This window comes from Lipotes vexillifer, unplaced genomic scaffold (assembly GCF_000442215.2).
Source record: "Lipotes vexillifer unplaced genomic scaffold, Lipotes_vexillifer_v1.1 scaffold1113, whole genome shotgun sequence".
NCBI lineage: Eukaryota > Metazoa > Chordata > Mammalia > Artiodactyla > Lipotidae > Lipotes > Lipotes vexillifer.
This window is the reverse complement of record NW_006777938.1, coordinates 1,123,069-1,147,002: the sequence shown is the minus strand read 5'-3', so window position 1 is coordinate 1,147,002 and position 23,934 is coordinate 1,123,069. Positions and strand designations below refer to the sequence as shown.

Below are 23,934 nucleotides of genomic sequence, written 5' to 3'. Positions count from 1 at the left end.
TCTTTCCTTTCCAGCACTTGATGTTTTCATCCAGTGGTTTTCAAATGGACAGTGTACTGCCTGAGGAGCAGGCAATTTATAAAAATAGAGGTGCCTGACCATACCTCAGACCTTTTGAATTAGAATCTTGAGGTGAATGTGCTGGATCCGTCCCAGCAGGAGCAACAGCAGGCTCAAAATCCTGAGACAGGACAGAGTACGATGCGCCAAAGGAACTGAAAGAAGTCCAGTGTGGCTGGAGTAGAGACTGGTTGTCTCTAAACTCTTTTGATCGTGCATTCCTGTCAGTCAAAGGAATTTAAGCATATATCTCCAGTATATGAATATTCATTTAAAAGTAAATTATGTACATGTACTTTAATAAAATAGGCACAAATATAGAAATTTTTAAAAGTTGAGATTAGGGGCTTCCCTGGTGGTGCAGTGGTTGAGAGTCTGCCTGCTGATGCAGGGGACGCGGGTTCGTGCCCTGGTCCGGGGAGATCCCACATGCTGCGGAGCGGCTGGGCCCGTGAGCCATGGCCGCTGAGCCTGCACGACCGGAGTCTGTGCTCCACAACGGGAGAGGCCCGCACAAAAAAAAAGTTGAGGTTAAAAAAAAGAAGTAGAACTGAAATTTTTAATAATTGCCTTTTGCCTTTTCCATGTTTTGGATCCTTTTATGTACCCCTTGGGATGGGTGAACCCCACTTTTGTAAAATATAGGCATAGAAAGTAAAATATAGGCATAGAAAGTGAAAGATAGAGACCAGATCCTATAGCACCAGCAGAACTATGTCAAGTATTTTTCTCTTTATCCTAAGCACAAGAGGCAATTGAAAAATTTAGGAAAGGGAATGACATCAGATTTGCATCCTGAAAAAAAAGTTGACTACCTTTGGGAGTAGAGTAAGCGTGGACACAGGGAGACCAGCTTGGAGGTTATTGCAGTGATGAGAGGTGATTATGACTTGAACTAGGGCAGTGCCAGTGAGGTTCAAAGAAGAAGACAAGCTAGAGATATATTTGGAGGCATACACTATAGAATCTAGTGACTTACTTCATGATCACTTATGGGGGAGAGGTCAAAGGTGACTGCTGGGTTTCTGGCTTGAGCATCTGGATGAAGATGAACCATGGAAGAGTAAGTTGGGGTGTAGGGAGTGGGTTGTGTCTCCAGGTTGAAAATAATCTCAACTGTGAAACATCCAAAAGATAATATGAAATTTGCAGTTGAATTATGTAGGTTGAGCTCAGTAGAAGTCTTGGGCTGGGAACTGTAAATTTAGGAGTTGTCAAAACATACATAATAAAGAAATTACTCTACCTCCAGATATTATTTATTGATAGGAAAGCTCTAGAGCAGAAGTGCCAAGGAGTTCCCTAAAAATAGTATACGAGATTAGATTTATAGGCCTGGAGATGAGAAATTAGAAATGAACAGATAAGCAGTTTCTATAAAATGCAAGTGTCTCTTAAAGTTGCTACAGCATTCGGACCAGACAGCTTATATTACAACATGGTAAAGAAAGTAGAAATCAGTATTTCAGAAGCTTTCATAGATACTTTGATGAGCACACTACATTGAGGAGTGAGCCGTGAATGCCAGAAAGTGACCCACTTCATACAATTTATTCATGAATGAGGACAGGAACCTGTCACAGGTGTATGCACCATTAGGCTTGAGTAATTGGGGAAACTGAGCATGTCCAATGAATGAAAGGAAGTGCAGCACTGTGGACTAATGTGTGGATTCAGGAAAAGAATGCCTAGTAATTTGATGTCTATAAGCCTTGGGAGTTATGTTAGAGTTACAGCAAGAGATAAATACTTTTCTTGTTCTCACTCCCTTAAACCATTGTATTCCTTAAGTATTGGAATACCACTAATACTGCCAGAGGCTCAGGGTTGTGTGAAATGGGTGAAAGGGGGTCAAAAGGTACAAACTTTAAATAAATAAGTCATAGGGATGTAATGTACCGCACGGTGACTATAGTTAATAATACTGTATTGCATATTTGAAAGTTACTAAGAGAGTAGATCCTAAAAGTTCTCATCACAAGACAAAAACTATGTAACAATGGAGATGGATGTTAACTAGACTGACTGTGGTGATCATTTTGCAATATATACGAACATCAAATCATTAGGTTGTACATCTGAAACTGATATAATGTCATAAGTCAGTTATACCTCAATAAAAAAGAACACAATGAATAATCATTTATAGGCTTTTATGTTCTCTGAAGGTTTTTTCCCCCAGTACCCTGGGGTAAAATCAACTCTCTTCCCCTTCTCCTAATGCTAAAAGCTCTAAAAGAGTCAGAATAGCTTCTTTTGCTGAATACCATGCAGAGGGTTAAGTGAAGCCTATAAGGACATGCTCCCTCTTCTTAGATGTCTTCTCCTTTTGATTTCTTCCCATCTATTTCATTCCAAGTCCTTTGGGCTTCTGCAAACTGACTTAGAATTTTCAGTTCCCACTGATCCACCTTCTGTCCACAGATCTTGATAGGTCTTCACAGAAGTGACTCTGAATTAAAAACTCTCAGCCTGGTCTTCCCTGGTGGTACAGTGGTTAAGAACCCGCCTGCCAATGCAGGGGACACAGGTTCAAGCCCTGGTCTTGGAAGATCCCACATGCCGCGGAGCAACTGGGCCCGTGCGCCATGACTACTGAGCCTGCACTCTAGAGCCCGTGAGCCACAACTACTGAAGCCCGCACACCTAGAGCCCATGCTCCACAGCAAGAGAAGCCACGACAATGAGAAGCCCACGCACCACAACAGAGTAGCCCCTGCTCGACGCAACTAGGGGAAGCCCACACACAGCAATGAAGACCCAACGCAGCCAAAAAAACCCCAAAACTCTCAGCCTGCGCCCCTCCCCCCATCACCAAGAAATGTGGAACTATGCTACTTATCTATTTTTTCTCTGTCCAGTGATTAATATATTAAATTGGGATCATTGTTGTTTATCCTAAGAAATTATCTGAAGTAAGAGCAGTACGTATGGTTAATACCTTCGTCCTGTTCATTTTTTAGGCACTCAGACCTCTGACCATCGGGAAAATATTGACTAGATCTTATCAGCCTTTTTCAAAACTTGTGATTTACTTTGCCAGCGTTTGTATCTATCACTAAATATTTTTATGTTGTTTATTTCTGAAATAGAGAAGCAGATTCATCAAGCCCTGAAATAGCTCTTACAAGTGACTGGCCCCCTGTTAAAATTTAGCACAGGGAAATACAGCATTATTTAATCGGGCAAGGGAGTCTACATGAACCAGTCATAATGAAAATCCTCCCCCACTGAGGCGCTCCCCCCCACCCCAACAAATTTCTTCTTGATCCCCCTTGTATCTTTTATGAACATCTGCTATTGCACTTAAAAAACTATATATGGTAATTACACACATAATCGGCACTGTGTCTAGACTGTCAACCTCTTGAGGAGCTTTGCCTTAATCATCTGGTCGCAGGCAGTAGATCCAGGTGGTTGAAGAGGGCAGATGCCTGGATCCCATTTCTGACTCTCTTTACCAGCTGTGTATGATCTTGGGCAAGTTCTCTCTCTTCAGTTTTCTTATTTGTAAAATCTAAATAATACTTACTTCACAGAGTTGTTGATAGGCTTAAATATAGAGTTCTCTAAATTATAGCTTTAAAACTGTTAGGAAATTGACGTGGAGGCATTTCATGTTTTTCTTAATGCTGATTACTGCTGATCAAAAGCAGAGCAGTGCTGAAAACATCACATGCTGGCCAGGCCTCCTTTGTCTTCATTGATAAATTTTTTTTTTTTAAGAAGAGGGTTTCTTTTTTTTTTAAATTAATTTATTTGTTTTTATTTTTGGCTGTGTTGGGTCTTCGCTGCTGTGCGCGGGCTTTCTCTGTTTGCAGCGGGTAGGGACTACTCTCCGTTGCAGTGCACAGGCTTCTCGTTGTCGTGGCTTCTCTTGTTGTGGAGCACGGGCTCTAGGCGCGCAGGCTTCAGTAGTTGTGGCACATGGGCTCAGTAGTTGTGGCTTGTGGGCTCTTGAGCGCAGGTTCAGTAGTTGTGGTGCATGGGCTTAGTTGCTCCACGGCATGCGGGATCTTCCCGGACCAGGGCTCGAACCCGTGTCCCTTGCATTGGCAGGTGGATTCTTAACCACGGCGCCACCAGGGAAGTCCTTCATTGATCATTTTTAGCACAGTGGTTTTTAGTACGAATTCCACTTCCCAAGCATCTACCCTTCACACCTCCCATCCCTCAATGCCCTCCCCTTTCTGTTTGGAAAGGTGTGTGTGAGTCCTAGGTGTCACAATGACTGGAGGGCATGACTGACATCTAATAGGTGATATGTCAAATGGGCCAGGGATGCTAGAGGCTCAGAAATGGGAAGTGGGGTCTAACACAACCAAAAATTATTCCACCCGAAACGCCAGAAGTTCCCCCACCTTGAGAAACACTAGTGGCTCCTAGATTCTTTTCTCTAGTTAAATTCAAAACCAACTTTTCACAAAATTGAAATACTATTTTCATAAGATCAGTGTATGCCAGCAATCATTCCATATATACTGCAGAGTATAGATCAGGTTGAAAATCTCCACACATGTGTTCTGCTATATTGTGTCATTTCCCTCTTTTCTATGTATAATTTTTCCTTGTTACTATAATAGGTGTATTCCAAATTTGTGACTTAAGGGTTCTATTACTCCATTAATTACTACCCAAAATTTAAGGTTTATTGTTTTAAGGCACCTGAACTCCTTAAATGTATAAAAATCACATTTGATAAGCAGGAAACCTAACCAAATCATATACATAAGAGAAGTATGTTTTATTAGAAATAACTAATGCACATGAAATTCAAGTATTTATAAGGAGTATTCAAAATAACGTAATAAAAGTAAAAAATATGAAATAAAGTAACTCAGGTGGATATGGTTACTGAGGTAAAGATTATTAAGACAAATTCATCTAAAATTAATTGGTATACTTATATGTATATATATTTATTCTATCAGAGTCGTATAAAAACAGGAAATACGTGCTTTAAATGCAAAGAAGAGAGAGAGCATGGGAAACGAAGAATGTCAAGCATATGGTAGTCACCCCTTATCTGTGGTTTCGCTTTCCGAGGTTTCAGTTACCCTCAGTCAACTGCAGTCTGAAAATATTAAATGGAAAATTCCAGAAGTGAACAATTCATAAATTTTAAATTTTGATCAGTTCTAAGTAGGGTTATGAGATCTTACGCTATCCTACCCCAGTTCGCCCAGGATGGGAATCATTCCTTTGTCCATCGTATCCACTCTGTGTACACTACCTGCCCAGGAGTCACTTAGCCACCCCAGTTATCAGATCAACTGTCGTGGTATCACAGTGCTTGTGTTCAAGTAACCCTTTTATTACAGCATGTTATCTGTATTATTATTAGTTATTGTTAATCTCTTACTGTGCCTAATTTATAAATTAAACTATAATAGGTATGTGTGTATGTATAGGGAAAAATAGAGTGTATGTAGGGCTTGGTACTATCTGCAGTTTCAGACATCCCCTGTGGATGAGAGAGAACTACTTACTGTATTCTTATTCAGTCTTCCGCTCCTACATCTCCAACTGAGGCCTGCATGATCAACCTTTAGAAAGAGTAATGCAAATTAGTAATTACAGTCATCCCTTGGCATCCACAGGGAATTGGTTCCAGGACCCCCTGCAAATACCAAACTCCACGGATACTTAAGTCCCTTATATATTGCATAGTATTTGCATATAACCTACGCAGATCCTCCCCTATTCTTTTGTTTTGTTTTGTTTTTGGCCACGCTGCAAGGCACGTGGGGGTCTTAGTTCCTTGACCAAGGATCTAGCCATGTCCCCTGCAGTGGAAGCTCAGAGTCCTAACCACTAGACCACCAGGGAAGTCCCCTCTCCCCTATACATCTCATTCTTCAAGTACACACTTACATTAAATTTATTTAATTTAAGGGGAGAGATACCTATACTGCTCTTGAGATAGTAGGTTGTTTAAATTCTAATAATTCTTAATGACTTTATGTTTTTTTATTTAAAACCACATACTAAAGAGGTTTTTTTAATTCCTTTCTTTGATAAGAAAAAATTCAAGCTCAATATTACATTCCCTAAAATAAAATCAATTTTGTCCTGAAATATAGTTTTGAAAACTGTAACAGTCTGTTTTCTTTATCTCATAAACCACAGGAGTTTCATATCAGCTCTCCTTCCTCCTCTACCTTTTTTCCCCTTTTACTTTGTGCCAATCACAGGTGGATGCTCAATATCACCCCCACAGCACAAGATAAATAAGCTTGGAAGGTTTCCTAGCAACATATTGTTCTGGGAACCTGCTCTGTTTCCCTGAACAAGATGAAGCCAAACATCCTAGAATCTCAGCCAGATGGGAAAGGATTAGCTTATTGAGGGGCGTTTAATGCTTTTTTTAAAATTTCACTTTGAAATGAACCTCTTTAACATAACAAGATTGACTTTTAAAAGGACACTCTTTTACGTATTAAAAAAAACCTCAGTAATAGTTCCAATTTAAAAAATACAGTTTTAGAAGAAATTCTCTAGAGACAAGCTTGTAACATGTAATTCACTTACTGGTCAATGGATCCATTTTAGAACTATGTGGAAAATACTTCCACATAAGACTGATGTTCAGCCTGATACCCAGTGGTACCAGTATTCAGCTACAAAAATATTAACATATTGTACTCTTCCTTCTCATTTTGTGGTAAGTGGCTGCTGGAGTAGGCTCCCTCCTCACAATGCCTCCACACAAATCCTCTCACTTCTCCCTTGACCCCTCCTTCTAGAGATCCGCAGGAAACCCCTGCTACTGCTGAAAACTCTGGGGCTTCTTCCCTTTTCTCCTCAGCTCCAGGGCTGCTTCAGTGCCAGTGATTTGCCACTTGGTCTTGAGAGTCTGGTTTTGGTTTTCAGAGTATATGATTAATACAGAGAAAAGAAAACTAGAGGAAATTGCCCCTCTCAAAGTCAAGGAAAATAACGTTGTTGCTGTTTTGTGAGCACACGATCATGTATATTTTCCTTGCTGTTTATCGATGATCTTGAGGCCACGCAGTTGGCAGGTGGTGTTTTTCTTCCTCTTGCACTCTCGTTGGTCACAGCATACTGTTAAAGGTCTCTGGAGATGGAGTAGTAAAGGGTTAGAGTTTCTCATGCCAATATTCAGCAGTGGTTTTGCAATTCAGTGACATGCTGGAAAATGTTCTTTCTTCTAGTCTCATTGGGTAGGCAGTCCCCCATCAGCCAAGTGAATACTGTCATCATGTGGTAATTGAATGATTTACACTACCTGACAGCTTTGGACTGTGTGCAGCTTCCCAGTTGTGGTGAGAAGCAGATCATTCCAGTACTCACAGTGCTCCTGGATGGGAGGAACAAAGTAATTAGAATAAGCTGGGGAATGACACCTGGTGTCTTTGCGTTTTATTTAACAAATTCTGTGGCCAGATTTCAGAGAATTGAAACTATCCTCATCCCGGAAAACCATAAGATAATTTTATTTTCATTGGTGCTTTCCATTCTCTCTTGCCCTCTCTCTCTCTCACACACTTACATGTTTTCTAAATACCATGTTTTGAAGTCGACAAGAAACAATCTGTTGAGGGCCTCCTAGGGGCCAATTACATTGGTAGGCATCATGTTGGATGCTGAGGGGCATCAATACATGATCCTTGCCTTCACTGAGCCCCCAGTAATTAGCCAAATAATGCACTTATCTTTTAAAAAATTTCGATAAATTTATTCTTCATTTCAAGTCATTTACGTTAGGACCTGAACGTTAAGGAAAGATTTTGATGTTTAAAGGAATTATATAATTTTGATTGTCCAAGAAAAGCCTAAGAGTAGACTTAGTCTGTTATATATAACATGTAATAGATTAAAATGGATTAATTTTTTTGAATATTTTCTGAAAATATTGTTTTAAAAAATTCTGAAAAAACTGTTTTAAAAAATTCAATGAGCCAGGCATTATTTTAGATACTTTGTCATTTAATTCTCCTGACAACCATTATGAAATAGAAATTTGCCTACCAATTTTAGAATCTGTTTTCTCTCTGATATATTATTAGCTCCATTAAAAATTTTGTGTGTTGCTCAATATTTTATTTTTATAAAATAATAATTCTCACTTTTAACATGTTGGGAGAGTGAATTTTACTTAAAGAAAGTTAGTTAACAGAATTAACACCACTGTTAAATACATTAACAAGAAAAAGTGATGCTATATCAGCAATGTCGTAGAAAAGACTACAGCGCATTTTGGTAAATAAAGTTTTATTGGAACACGGCCATACTCATTTGTTTGTGTATTACCCATGGCAGCTTTTGTGCAATAACAACAGTAGAATTGTGACCTAGATTGTGTGGCCCGCAAAGCCTAAAATATATGCTATCTGGACCTTTACAGAAAAAGTTTGCAGACCCTGTTCTAGAATCTAGATTTTCCCCCTGCATTGAGTCTGGTGCGCTCCTTTAGAATGCCAGAGACTTCATTGGGAAACACATCAGAAAATGGTTTCCTAAATGATCTCCTTGACTAACATGCTCGTCCTCTAATCCCTGCAGGTACCGACCAAGAAGCTAAAGAAATATGAGAAAGAATATCAGACAATGCGAGAGAGTCAGCTGCAGCAGGAAGACCCAATGGATAGATACAAGGTATGGGAGACAGGGGTCGCCTGTCAGAGCCAAGTGCCTTCTTTCCCCTAAAGTAGCAGCTGTGGAAAGTTTGTTCCCTCTGTTCCTTCTTGGTTGATGTAGACTCTCTGACCATGCTCAATGTCCAGGTATGTTTTCATCTCAGGAGACTCCTGAGTGGCCAACCATAATATTTCTTTTCTTTCAGTTTGTATATTTGTAGGTAACTTCACCCGTTGCATTTATACCGGGAGTCTTCATAAGAAGCTGAGAGAAAGAGAGGGAAAAAGAAAGAGAGAAAGTGGCTATCGACTACTTTCAAAAATGAGAAAAAAGGAAAATGGCAAAGTACGGTTTTAGCTGTGCACAGTCACATCCACAAAGACTTTTAGAAGGCGAACTGCTCCAAGACTGGCACAAGAATGTTTCAGACTTACCTCTGTCTGTAGCCAATGTTCAAAATACAAACTCACTCGAAAGGAAAAATAAAAACCACAAAGCTATATTGAGCATAGTCATGGTGTTTGTTGCAACATTTATTTCCACAAACAAATTTATGAGTAACAGTGACATTTCATTACAGTGTGCGGTTCAAGAATCAAGATGATTTCAGTTTAATATCTTAGTTAATTGTAGTATTTTAAAAAATGGGGGCCAGTCATAAAGGTCTCCTCAATGGTAATTAGCAACAGTGTTTCCATGAAACAACGTTGGGGAAGTACTGATTTCAAACTTATTTTTTTTCCAACTGAAATATTCCTGTCTCTCTTCAACATGTTTTAATTCTTCAGATTCCTACAGATACAGAATGATTCCCTCCCTCTCCACATCCGTACATTAGGACAAGAGAATATTGTATTCATACGCTGAGCACCAGCAATGCCAAAAAGTACTGCAATGACATTATTAATTAAACCACCCACTGTGGGATGACTCCTGCTTGTATAACTAGAGTTGCCTCTATGTAGTCAGAGAGCTGGACACGGGCAGCTGCAGTTACACAGTATATCTCGTCTCCGTTGCTGAATTGAATAGCATTGGAGGTTCACATAGGGGAATGGTGGAAGGAGTGTATGGATTTTGTAGTCAGATCTGAGTTCAAAACCTGAATTTCTGAAAAAGGAGACAGAATTTGGAGTCCAAGTTGGGGGTTTTAACCCCTATGCCATTGTTCAGCATCTTGGACTAATTATTGAGCCTCTTCCTCAACTGTAAAACATATAGTATACACATTTCCTTGAAAGGTTGTTGTGAGGCTGAGGGATGTTATATGTTAAGTACCCAGCACATAGTTGGTGTTCAATAAATGGTTGTGGTTAGCCTTATTAGGTCCACTGCCTCTAATTACCCAATTATTACTAGAATAATATCACCTTATTTATGTCTGCTCCACCAGTCCCTTGATTATCTTTCTCCTATTTCTCTCGAGTATTGCTACCTAATAATCTAACATCAGTGTGTTACTGCCCTTGTTTATAAAACCAGCTGATAATAAAATCCCACATATTGCTATGGCAGATAACTATTACCATATAAGGTGCTCATAGATAAAGTTGGAAGTTAATTTCCACCCCTCAATAAAACCAGTTTTAATGCAGCTTATGTAGCATGCTGCTTTAGAAAGGCTTGAAGTAGTCATTATAAAATATTATTAAGGATCCAAAGTGAAGCTCTCCTACTGCTTGCATCATTCTAATTTTCTTATTGTTGCCATCGTTATGAGTAAAACCTAGGAAGGATACTTCAAAATAGAAGAGAGGGAAATGAAAGACTAAAATGGTGTATTTAAAATCAGCCTGGAACTGAACTTATTATTTCTTATATCCTTTTTGTGTCAAAGCAGCTATGTATAAATAAATAGTACAATGCATATTATTTCTTAAAAAGTAATTATCACACATATACTATTGATGTGTACAGTTTTTACTGAGGGGTCAAAGTAGAATTAAACTTTTTTTTGGTCTTTGTTTTGCAAACAGTTACTACTTTTAAGCTTGAATGCTCTATTTATGCATATCAGATACCCTCTATAGCTATTTCTTTTGTATTATTGTAATAGCTTGTCAATACATCATCCAACTAATATTTCTATACACTTTTTTTTTTTTTTTTTGCTGTATGCGGGCCTCTCACTGTTGTGGCCTCTCCCATTGCGGAGCACAGGCTCCGGACGCTCAGGCTCAGCGGCCATGGGTCACGGGCCCAGCCACTCTGCGCCATGTGGGATCCTCCCAGATCGGGGCACGAACCCATTTCCCCTGCATTGGCAGGCGGACTCCCAACCACTGCGCCACCAGGGAAGCCCCACTTTTAATAATGTCTGGAAATTTGTACTGGAGATAAACTTGGTAAAGTTATAGTCCTCACATTATAATTACATTTTCAAGGTGACACTTGACAACATAGTGTCCAACCATCAACAGATTTGTTCTTTCAGATATTCACTATCTAGTTTAAGAAGCTAATTACAGCTGTATTCATTAAAGTAGGAAGGTGTCTTAGGAAATACATTTTAGCAACTTATAAATTTAATCCTGTCAAGAATAAGATCTGTGCCCTGGGAATAAGCACTTTATAATTCATAGTTCTTGGACTGGGAACCCGAAAATTCTCAAGAATAACTTGGGAAGATCTTTGAAGGCATTGAGTTAGAACTTATACTAGTTCACTGACAACCCCTCCTCAACCATTAGGATCCATAGTGTTTAAAATGCCTTGTTTATCCTCTAGCTTGCCATATGGCAAGGGAGTTAGGAAGATTGTGTCAGTTAAAAAAAAAAAAAAAAAAAAAAGAAGGCCAGAAATGTCATACCTTAAGATATTCCAAGAGATTTTTTCAGCTTGATACTATTTCTCTTGGGCATGGTGGGGTACAAAAAGAGGATAGCTCTCAGTAGTCACATTCTTGCTGTAGCTATCTAAACATGTGTTTTGTGTCTATTTTTATGATATATGCAAATATCTACTTCTGAGGTTATGTCACTGTGCTCACCTGTATCTAACACTTGATGAAATGGTGTTGGTATAAATTTAAATTTTAGAACCCTAAGCACAATGAAAATGTTCTGGAATTTGATAGTGGTGACAGTTGTACAACTTTGAGAATGTAGTAAAACCACTGAATTGTATATTTTAAAAGATGAATTTTATGGTATGTGAATTATATCTCAAAAGAAAAAAAAAATCCAAGCAAGATGTCTGAAGAGAATTGGCATCGGCCTGCCATCTTTTTTTCGTAAACCTCAATCACACCAGAGGTATCTGTGCACAAGCCATACTTGTGGGAGGGAGACCTCCTGTCAGAACTGGAGCTAATCAATGACTATAGATCTTATGTGTACTCATATTTATAAGGCAAAGGCCAACATAAGTGGGTAATGCATTCATTTTCATGTATATATACATACGTGTGTGTATATATATGTGTAGTATATACGCATACATATATACATGCACACAGACATAAACATATAAATAGATAATGCACACACACACACACACACACACACACACACACACACACACACACACACATATATATATATACACTGCCTGTGCTATATACACTGTGTTGGCATCAGTTTGTATCTGAAACCAGTGAGCTCTATAACGACTGCTTATAGCCTTTGGTGTACTCTTTCTGTTTATCTTCCTGACTAGATTCCAAGACGCAGAAAGGAAACTTTATGGGAAGAAGAATGTACAGTATTTATTCTAAGCCTCTTTTATTGTCCTTCTTAAGTTTGACCTGGCCAGATTTGTGTAGTGGTATTTATCTGCTCTGATAATTTGGTTTGTAAATTTATTTATAGATTTCAAGTGAAGTGAAATGCAGGATAAAGATTTGTCTATAGAAATACATCATGTATACTTTTATCTTCATACAAATCCCCAGAAAATAAACATTCATGGATATGTGCAGCTGTTTTAGTCATTTTAAATATTAGTAGCCAAGCCCCTAAAAAGCAGCTATCAACTACAGAAATTAAAATATTATTTGCTATTTTAAGGTGATGAATTGTCTTCATTTGGGGGAAGTTAGTTTTCTAATGATGTAATCTATTGATGGCAATTTTAGAGAACTACAGTCTTCATCTGTCTTTAGAAGATGACATGCTTTTCTTGTTTAATTAAAGAACTACTTGTACAAATGTGGGTTAAGCCTTCAAAAAGCACAGCTAATTAATTAAATCCAGGGAATCTCCCAATGTGTAATGAAGGTTATGTTATTACCTGTTCTAGATGGGCAAATCCTAGAAAGAATCAGGAATGCTTAAACTCTCTTGGGTTTGGGAGACAGTATTATAAATACATAATTTCTAATTGAAGAATCTTATCTATGTTCAGTATAATTAAATCTAGAATGTTTAACTTCTTTCTTGAGGTTAGACATAGTACATTTTTTATCAAGATGTAATTCAAATAGAAAGAAAATGATGCCTGTAAGTTCACAGAAGGTTTTTCTTGCCCATACTAATTTTTGTAGAGCAGTCATCCCTGCATGTGATTTAAAATTAAGCTATTTAATTATAAATAGTACAAACAGTACAAACAAGATTTTCTAAATAAAGCTTAACTTGTAGTATTTGCTATCCTTACATACCTAAGAAAATAATTTAGAACAATGGTCACATTTTGTTTTTAACTTTGATAAGTGAAGACGTTTATGCTAAACATACGTGGAAAAAAAAGACACTCCCCCCTTTTTTTTTTTTTTACTGTATTGGACCCTTCCTTACCCAGAGAAGTCAAGATAAGTGAATCCATCTTTGAAAAGTATTTTTCTTCCAATGCAAATAAACTTATTATTTTTCACATCAGAGATATTGCTGGCTTTTGGAAATATTTATGTTATGAAATCATGTGCTTTTAATGAACAGTGATAGTCAAGAGGATGATTTCTATCTGCCTCTGACAACTTAATGATAAACTTCAAAAGGCTGCCACTCTTTCTTTTTGCACTTGGGCAACTCGATGAACTCACTGTTATAGGATGGTGGAGAAGGCAAGCCTAAGTTCTCTTGATGCTTCTCGAACCACTTAGCTAAGAAGGAGCAGGTGGTTTCTTATGATGCTTGTCTGCTGATTGAGTTATACTTAACACTCAGGAGAGGCATAAATGTTATGCATATTAAGAATCTCTTGGTATATTTATCAGTGATCTTCAGAATTCTCCAAAAAGTTTCTTCAATTTTTAGTATGTCTTGTTTCCTGTTAAAGGAGTCTGATGGAGAAAATTACATCACACTCCTATGTTTCTACGTCATCTGTAACCCATTTGCTTTTTAAAAATTTGATTTGTATGCTAGGGTAGTACAGGATTTGCAAACCATACGGCCGGTGGGCCAAATCTGGCCCACTGCCTGTTTTTGTAAATAAAGTTTTATTGGAGCACAGCCACATGCTTATTATCTATAACTGCTTTTGCACAACAATGATGGAGTTGAGTAGTTGCAACAAAGACCATATGGCCTGCAAAGCCTAAAATATTTACTGTCTGGGCATTTACATTAAAAGTTTGCTGACCCCTATGCTAAAGTGTAATCTAAGATTGTTTTTAAGTGCTATGAGAAATGCAGTCTCGTTTGCCAACTGCCAGTTCGTTAGTACTGACAAGATTTTCTCTTTAGTTTGGCATTTAAAATTGTTTAAATTTCCACCAGAAAGATAAAACTGGATATGCTGGGTAAAGTAGGAGCATAAAATGATTTGAGACATCCAGATTTTCTTTCTCAAATTTCATCTACAGATAATGTAGACATTTAAACATTTCATCTATAGGCATTTGTCTTTGAATGTCAAAAAACTGTTTGATGAAATTTGAATATGATGACTGTCAACTCTTTTGAAAGAGGCATCCAGAAGAAAAGATGTGAGAGTTGAGTGTGTTGTTGCTAATAAAATTGCACTGGGTCTTTTAGGAAAACATTTTCTCCTGACCCTTAAATGTCTTTAAAAGTCTGTGCCAAGAATTCATTAGAGCAGCAGACAGCACACCCAAAATACTGAGCTAGAGTTATAAAGCTGCCTCCTTCCCCATCATTTTTTCCTTTAAGGCTGAGTTTATTTTCTTCTGATTGCCAGTTCACATTTCTCTGGTTTCTCATCTTGGAAAAAATCACATTCACCATTCCTTATGCTGCTTCACCCAAACTCCAACCCCCAGACACAGAGGAGAGCTGAGATCCATTTTTCTTTTGCATTCCCCTGCCCAGCAATTTCATTCTGTTGCCTGAAGATGAAATATTTTGCAATGTTTCTGACTTTGTCATATAAGGAAGTTCCTTCCACCCAGCTCTAATAACAGTGTAAACAACTCACACCGTAGTTGCAAATAGTTCCACAGACAGCGTTTTCATCAGTCATGCAAACTGCAAATAACAGCGTGGAGAGGGCGGAGTTTAGTGTATCAGTCTTCCTGAGTTGAGACTTTGCCCATTGGCTGCCTCAAGTATACTTTCTTGCATCAAATGTTAGCTGTCCTGGAGAGAACTTAGAGTAAATGACACTCTAAGGAAAAACAAAAGAGCAAAATAGCATTAACAAGCGTCTGTTTTTGTTATTGCCATTTCCTAATTGTATTAGTAGGTGTGCAACTTCATTGGATATTCTTTTTTTTTCAATTGTCTTTGTACCTATGATTGAAAACAGTAGTTGGTCTATGGCTTTTCAGGAGGTAAGTTTTTTGTCTATGTATGTCTGTAATATCAGCGTCTGTCTCTCTGAAAAATGCAGTATCCTCCTCCCCAAAGTTACTAACCCAACTTTCCCAGCTGCACATCTCCTATGCAAGAGGGGAGGGAACTAATGAGGAAAGTTGTTGTCTGCTGTTTGTTCGAATGTTGTTAATTGTGTGACATGGAGGAGGTTTCAAACAGTGTGCTGTGAATTTTAAGGGTTATGTAAGCATTGTCTCCTGTAGCCTTTTCCGAAAGGCAAGGGAAGCGATTTGCCTGTGTTGTTTATGGGCTCTGAGCATTCAGCACATCCGCTTGTGCAGACTTACGGCATGTGAGTATCTCTGCACTGGCTGAGGTTATGGGGCCACTTCACGTCTTTCTTGGGTGGGCCTCCCTTGCCAACATTTCAGGATGAACCAAGCAAGATTCCGACCTTTGCCAAAGCTAAACTGTCTTCTTTATTCTAGTATAAAGGCAGACTTTTTCTTCGGACATTTCTAAAAACAGTTTTGGCTCCCTGGGAAAGGCTGGAAAAGACAGCCAAGTCACGTTGTCTATCTTTAACCCTTGGTAAGCGTGGGCGGGTTCTTCTTCATAGAAAATCTCCACCTTGCCCCGCCCCCAGGTTCATACTTTGGAGGACGATACTGCATTTTTGGCCCCAGAGCTTGCTTTCCCACGTGTCTGAGTGCAGAACAGGAGTTGCACACTTCCCACTGTGCTGCTTGCTTTGCACACACTGAACTGAAGCTTCTTGCTAGAGCAAAAGCCACTAGGCTTGCCCCCTAGGCTATTTTGCTTTTTAGGGACCCTCAGACACCCCTAATTTCTCCCCAGTCTTCCACCCCACCCCCTTAGCTATGTGTCTGCGAGGAGAGGTTTGAGTTGCGACAGTCATGGTAATGGGAAGTGACCAGTCAGGTTTCAGCCGAGCTCACACCTCTTTCGTATATAATATAACATAACCCGTCAGACGTGTATCTCTAATCAGTAGTGAAGTAGCTCCTGGTGCAGTTTTTAAGTACTTTGAGCAAAGTGCTTTTCCATAGTGTTGTATGACTTTACCTGGAGGTGATTTTAACTTGATTCTGAGCATATATCACTGTAACCTGAAAAACTGGTAGCTGCAACATTTTTCACTTGTGCCAAATTAACTCAGTGTACATAAGTAGTTGAGGGAGCTGTTTGTATCTTGGAGACCTAAGTACAACTTCAGTAAAAATAGGACACTTAAGAATAGGTATTCGAATAGTCTCTTTTGAGGGGATTTATCAAGAAATGAGAAAAATCTCTTCCCTGCCTAAAGCAGTCTGCCTTGTGAAATATGGTATGATGAAATTGTGCTCGGTATTGCTGCTTGTTCCTGGCAAGGAGGAAATTTGTTGGAAAAGTTTTTGAACCATATTCTTTTAATCTGTTTCCAACAAGCATGTAAGTTGTTTCTGTAAAAAGGGGTAATAGTTTGATATATCAGGATGAAAGACTAATCTCTAGCCCCTGCTAGAATCTGGATGATTTCAGCAAAGATTGAAGGATTCAGCTGTAGACACCCTGGCTTTTTTTATATTTTAGTTCCCACTTTTATTATGCTTCTATGGGAGGGTAGAACTTCTGTAGATTGAGGAGACAGACAGAATTTGATGGGTATAATTTGCCCCTACATATATGTACACTGTCTTTTCAGGAATATCTTGGGAAAGGGCTCCTGGCAAGGTGTCCTTTTTTGTGAGGGGTTACATTGTATCTTGGTCACAGAGGAAGATCCATTAGGGTTTCACATAGAACATGAGCTTCTAATAGGAGAAGACTTTTAAAAAATTCTCATTTTGGCATTTTATCCTTTCCAATAGAATTGAAATTCTGAATTGCTTTTTATTTTCTAAACAACTTTTTAAACACGTGTGTTATATATTCATTGTAGACAACTTGGAAACATTTTAAAAGCACAAAGACAACAGTTAAAATAATCCACTACCCAGAGTTAATGTTATTTATGTTGTTATGAAAATGAGATTTTCCACTTATTTGTCTTTTTTTCCCCTATGAAGTAGCATAAGCATTTCTCCTGTCATTAGAGAGATATTTTTTACTTATATCTTAACACTGTATGGAATTCTATCATTAATTTATTTAGAAGTATTTAAGATTTTTTTTTTTCTTTTTCTTTTTTTCTTTTTTTTTTTTTTTTGCGGTACGCAGTCCTCTCACTGTTGTGGCCTCTCCCGTTGCGGAGCACAGGCTCCGGACGCGCAGGCTCAGCGGCTATGGCTCACGGGCCCAGCCGCTCCGCGGCATGTGGGATCTTCCCAGACCGGGGCACGAACCCGTGTCCCCTGCATCGGCAGGCGGACTCTCAACCACTGTGCCACCAGGGAAGCCCATGTTTTTTTTTCTTTTTTAGTAGATTTCTTTTTCAAAAATGTTTTGACTGTTCCCAACTATTCCAGTCTACCTTTAACAAAGGAAAAGGCAGCGATTGACCCTGTTGGCTGGCTGTAGTCAAAGTGCACGTTTGTCCTTTGGCTTCTTTGCTGGCCCTGTTTTTGAATCCTCTACCTCCTTGAAAGTCTCAGGCTTTGCCCTTACCATCTGTTTCTTAGCCCTTTTTAAAAAACAAAAAGAAAAGAAAAAGAAATCAGGGCTCTTCTTTCCATATAACAAACTCCAGGTGGTTCTACAGAAGATAAAATTCACTCCCTGCCCCGCTCCCCACCTTGCCTCCAGTATGCTCTGATAGCTATCTTCCAGGGCATAGATTTGTCTTCTGGTTGTACACCACTGCTTTGTCTGAGTTTTTGCCATCCTTGCAGAAAACACCGTTAGGAGTGTAAATCTGAAAAACAGGAAGGTCTTATCACATTGATGTTTTTCCTGTCAGCTCTCTTTTGAATCTTCCCTAACTGCTAACAATAGCAGAGACAGCACTTTTGATACTTTGGAAGGGAGGACGCTAAATTCCTATTCAGAAAACAGAGTGAATGTACACAGTTCATAATGACTGGTGAAGAGGAGATCTTGCTTCATAAGAATTAGTGACTTGCTTTTTTCATCATATAACTGTTTCAAATTTTTTTCTAGGAGTTCAAGGGGAAAAAAACAACTCAGCAATTTATTTTACCCAGAACCTTTTAATCTGAAGTTTTTTTAAAAAGCAAAACAAACATTCAGAGACATTATCATAAGGACAGTTGCTCTTACTAACACAAAAATTGGCGTTCAGAAAAGTAAATACATTCATATCCAAAGAATGCGAATGTCAGTTGATAGCAAAACAAATCCAAACCGTGTATCTTAAATATACTCAATTAATTTAAACTCTGATATGGGAAAAACCATTTAGAGAAATGTCTATTGGTTTCTCCCCAGTTCCATCCTTACTGTGTCTTGCAGTTTCCTTTGAGGTCAAGGGTGGGATTATCGTGCATGTTTCAAACAAAGACTTGCCTGTGTCTGTATTCTAGGTCTATATGAAAACCTCACAAGATTGGGGGTGCGTTTGGAAGTTTTGCTTTTCATGGCACAGTTTTTATGATGAAGTCCTGTCTGGAGGGCTTAAGGGACAATTATAAGTTTCACTGGGTAGAGTTCCGCATCTGCTCTGCTCGCTTAACTCACTGTTGTTTCCCAGACAGCAGTCCTGCCTTCCTGTGCCACTCGCGCCTTCTCCTTTTTACACCTTGAAAAGTTCACTTTGTTGTTGTTGTTGCTGCTTGTTTTTCCTCACCAGTTCCATTTGTTTCTGGTAGTATGTCCAGGCACTAATGCCCTAATGCCCACCTCTGGTTGTTGCTCTTTTTCTGCAGAGGGAGAACCGGAGATTACAAGAGGCCAGCATGAGGCTGGAACAAGAGAATGATGACCTTGCCCATGAACTAGTAACCAGCAAAATTGCTCTGCGGAATGACTTGGATCAGGTAAACCTTTCCTTCACTAGGCGGAAATAAGGCTATGACAGCCTCCTCCGGGGCAAGGACCAAGTTGCTCTCAGGGCAGTCCCACCAGGGCTTGCTCTGTACTTGACCCTGAGTGAGCTGCCTGATGGGTGAATGGGTGGGTGGTAAGTGGGAGGGGACTGCTGTGCTCACTGGAGACGGTGAAGAACGCAACCTTTTGAGATAGGTTTCGGTCATTTCCAAACAGCATGTGAAGCATACTTAAAAAAAAAAATAGCTCTATGCTTCTCTGGTGTCTCTTCTCTTAATCTCTACTTTTCCTAAACCAAGGACTGCCAGCATCATTACCTGAGGCTATCAGTCACCAAGGGTATACAGTGCCACTCTAGTATCTGTAGGCACTGTACTTTTTTGTTCCAAAAAGATTTCTCATCTACAGTAAATGTGAGGATTTTATATGAAGTATGTACATTGAGATATGTACTGTTGGATTGACAGGCATCCTAGTGCTTGAGAGCCAAGACTGCCTGGGTGTGCATGCTGGCATCACCACTCACTAATCATGTGACCCAGGGCCATTCTTAACCTGCCCATAGGTTTAAAAATGTGTTGACCTCATAGGGATGATGTGAGAATTAAATGAGGTAAAGTACTTCAAGAGTATGTGTTCAATAAACATTAGCTGTTGCTAGGAAGCCCTTAAATTCTTTAACAGTACTCACAGCTTTAGGACTTACTGTTTTTCCATTGGTTGTGTTTTTGGAAATAATTGGCAATATAGAAGGAATCTTGCACAGATTTAAAACCATCACTCTATTTTCTGACTTTTAAAAAGCCCATATTCCCAATGGTGCAGGGTCAGAAAAGTTGAGACTTAGCTGGTTGAATCTGTAAGAAAGAGGCATTACCTGTGCTCTGACTATGCGTTGACAATATTTAAAATACAAATCCGTTAATAATATAGATATGATTGGATGTATAGAATTGCAGGAATTTTTTTAATGTTTAAAATGCTCCCTGCCACAACTCCTTTTCCCAGATAAACAGCTAATTTTGCAGCTCAGAAGTTTTAGCCACAGTAAGATGGGAGATAAAACCACTGTTAAGGAAAATTGTGCTGAAGGGGGAGAGGAGGAAGCTGAAGGCGTCGACACTAAATGGAGTTTGAAAATAAAACAAAAACTGTGCTGCTTGGGACACAGGATGTAGAAGGTAGAAGCCGCAGCCCCATGGTGGAAGGCAGGGGGTTGGCCCTTTTAACTGCAAACCCCATTCAGCCAGCCTCTCTGCAGGTTGTTAGAGATGGTATGAAAAATGCGTGACTAAGAGAGTCAGAACCAGGGAAGGTAGAGGGGTCCCCATTCAACAGGGCCACACCCAGCCTGACCTTGGCTGTTGTACTTTTGTAGCAATAAGACCACAGTGTGACTCGGTACTCTAATGAAATTTTTGGTTCCATGTTAGCTTTCCAAATGGCCTTGACTGACACTTGATTCTGCCATTTTGAATATTTTATCCATTAATAGTTTTCTTAAGATGGCTAGCTAAATGAAAAAGTTTTGCAATAAATCTGTTGTAATCATTCCATGATGTATGTAATTCAGATCATTTTGTTGTGCACCTTAAACGTACACAGTACTGTATGTCAATTATATCTCAATAAAACTAGAAGGAACAAAAGTTTTAAGCAGTTAGACTCAGTAGGGATGCAGTGAAATAAGTTAGAGTTGTAAATTGAAAGTTATGTGGGAAATGTATTTGGTACATTAAAATGTACATTTGGTATATTTAAAACGTTGAACAATAATGAATTTAAATACTTAACTGAGTTCCTACTATGCACCGAGCACTTTATTCAGCAATGTATAAGCATTATCTCGTTTAATTTTCCTAATGACTCCATTAAGCAAGTATTTTATCTTCCATTTTATAAATGAGGAAACTGACGTATATACTCTGACTTGGAAAACTATCCTAAAAAACGTAGAGATTTGCTCAAAAATATAGGTACAAGGTTGTTTACTGCAGCGTTACTGACAAGAATAAAAAATTGAAATAATGTATATGTCCAATAGAAGGAGAGAATGAAGGTATAGCTGTAAAATATGTTTCTGGAATCGTTTTTAAAAACAATGGGAAGGTAATGATATAATATATATTTTTTAAAGTAAATTTGTCTATATATAATGTTTGCATCTAAAGTGCAAGGAATATATGCTGGCAAAAGGCCATCCTGTAGGAAAAGAAAGGAGGCTGGAATATACATTGACAGGAAAAAAAGCCTACAAGGAAATACATCAAAATGTTACTACTAGATGTCTCTGGGTGATAACAGTAAATCTAATTTTTATATGCATCTTTATACTTTTTTCAATTATATATCTTTTATAAGAAGACCTTAAATTACTTAACCACCCTTGGTTAAGTAATAATGTGCCTTATAACTCTTTAATGATCAGAAAAAATATTTTATTTAAAAAAATTGTGTCACCACCCAAAAAACCCATTTTGTAGATTAGTCCGGAACAATTGCTAGGGTCCTCCTGAAATTATTGAGTACCTAGGTAGTCATGGAGCTACTAGATCAATCCCTGAAGAAAACATCCCTTCATTTATTCCTTCTTTTTATTTCCTCCCTTCATACCTCTCTTTCTCTTTTTAAAAAAGTAGTTAAGACCTGGCCCCTCTGCCTTTTGAAGCTTATTTTCTAGATGAAAGAATAAAAATTGCCATTTCATTGAATTGCTAACTCAAAAATTGCTATCTCCTCCTAACATCTAATTTTGTCGGTTCTGCCTGAGCAGGGTTTATTTGCACATCAAAAAGCTGTCCCTGCAGTTTAGGTGTCCTGCCCCTCCAGTCTTTGAGGAGGGGAAGGATATTAGCGTGCGGCTTTCCTGCCTTCACCCAGTTTGCCCAGTACTTTTCCATTCCCAGTTTTTCAAAATCAAATCTTTTAATTAAAATAGCAAAAGTTGGCATACACTAAACAAATATGAAAGCAGATTGTATTTGAGACAATATGTAAAGTAAACAAACCTAATTAGGTAATTAGGTAAGTGATTTCATACCCATGTCATTTCAGAGCTGGCTTCAGGCTTCCTGGCCCCCAGCAGCTCTTCCTTTTTCTCTCTGACAGAGCCTTCTCTTTTGACAACTTGCCTCCCTGAGACTCCTTAAATAAGGACTTCTCAGTGATCAGAAATGAAAAAAGATACAACATCTCCATTTCAGTTTCTGTTGCTATCTGCTTTCAGGCCCTTCCTGTTCTTTCTCCTCCCAAGGAACAAAAACGAGAGACACAACCAGTGCTTTCCCACTGCAGCCTGGGCCCAGGTCCCTTCTGATCAGAGGGAGTTCCCGTCAGACCAGAAGCTGCATATCACAAGCGGCACATTCTTTTGTTCTGTTTTAAATTGAACAACTGCCTTGGCTAGTTCTTTGAGAAATTATTTCTGAAATTATTTCTGAAAGAAATTATTTCTGAAATTATTTCTGAAAGAGCCTCATCCCTAACGTGAGAGCTGAGCCTTCTGAGCAGGTTATCAGTTGGTTCATGATTTAATCACACATTGCAGTGTTTGTTTCTCTCATATATATATATGTCATAGAAGTTAGAGGGCAGTTAGAAGTTTTCATATCAATAAGGCATTAAAAGATGTTGGTAGGTGATTAGAAGACAGTAATGACAATGGTCCACTCAGTCTTATCAAATTATGGTGAAGGTTTTATCATTTGGGCTCAAAGATAGAATTAGAGTATCTATCTGTTTAGTATTCTGTTCCTGGAGATTCCTTTAACATTAAAGATGGTTTCAACTTAAGTGAGGTGTAGAGGTTGGCTATATAGAGACCCAGAAGACCACTTTTAAAAGAACCTTTTATTTATTTCATTTATTTATTTATTTTTGCGGTACGCAGGCCTCTCACTGCTGTGGCCTCTCCCGTTGCGGAGCACAGGCTCCGGAGGCGCAGGCTCAGCAGCCATGGCTCACGGGCCCAGCCGCTCCGCAGCATGTGGGATCTTCGCGGACCAGGGCACGAACCCGTGTCCCCTGCATCGGCAGGCGGACTCTCAACCACTGAGCCACCAGGGAAGCCCAAAAGGAGAACCTTTTAAAAGGAGAACCTTTTAAAAGGAGAATTCAGATCTGGTTCTATTTTGATGAGCAGAATCAGGCCTACTTTACTGTTTAGCATGGAGGGGAAACTCTGGATACAGCTTCCTGTGGGACCCACAGCAATTTCTGCAGATGTCAGATCTGATAACCACAGAAATAGAGGGAGAACACCTGACCTTGGCATAGTGAAGAATGTGCAACAGAAAATGTGTACATAAAACTAATAGGCCTGGGACTTCTCTGGTGGTCCAGTGGTAGAGAATCCGCCTTACAATGCAGGGGATGTGGGTTCGATCCCCGGTCAGGGAACTAAGATCCCACATGCCGCGGGGCAACTAAGCCCACATATCACAACTACTGAGCTCACGTGCCTCAACTAGAGCCCACGTGCCACAAACTACAGAGCCCACGTGCCCTGGAGCCTGCGCACCACAGCTAGAGAAGAGAAAACACACACACCACAACTAGAGAGAAGCCCGCGCACCGCAATGAAAAAACCCCGCATGCCTCAACGAAGATCCTGCTGCCGCAACTAAGACCCGACGCAGCCAAAAATAAATAATAAATAAATCTTAAAAAAAAA

At 39.1% G+C, this 23,934-nt stretch overlaps 1 protein-coding gene across 4 annotated transcripts in view; it reads left to right on the top strand.

Annotated features, from left to right (window-relative positions):
* LOC103090117 (rab GTPase-activating protein 1-like, isoform 10) overlaps positions 1 to 23,934 on the top strand; it is a 282,259-nt gene that overhangs the window by 245,613 nt on the left and 12,712 nt on the right. For 3 of the 4 annotated variants that reach the window (XM_007451371.1, XM_007451370.1, XM_007451369.1), the window contains 2 exons: positions 8,587 to 8,679; positions 19,142 to 19,252. In XM_007451371.1, the coding sequence (XP_007451433.1) occupies positions 8,587 to 8,679; positions 19,142 to 19,252 (204 nt within the window). Of the gene's footprint in view, positions 1 to 8,586; positions 8,680 to 15,107; positions 15,335 to 19,141; positions 19,253 to 23,934 lie in introns of those variants that run through there. The other variant, XM_007451372.1, reaches the window with a different exon arrangement.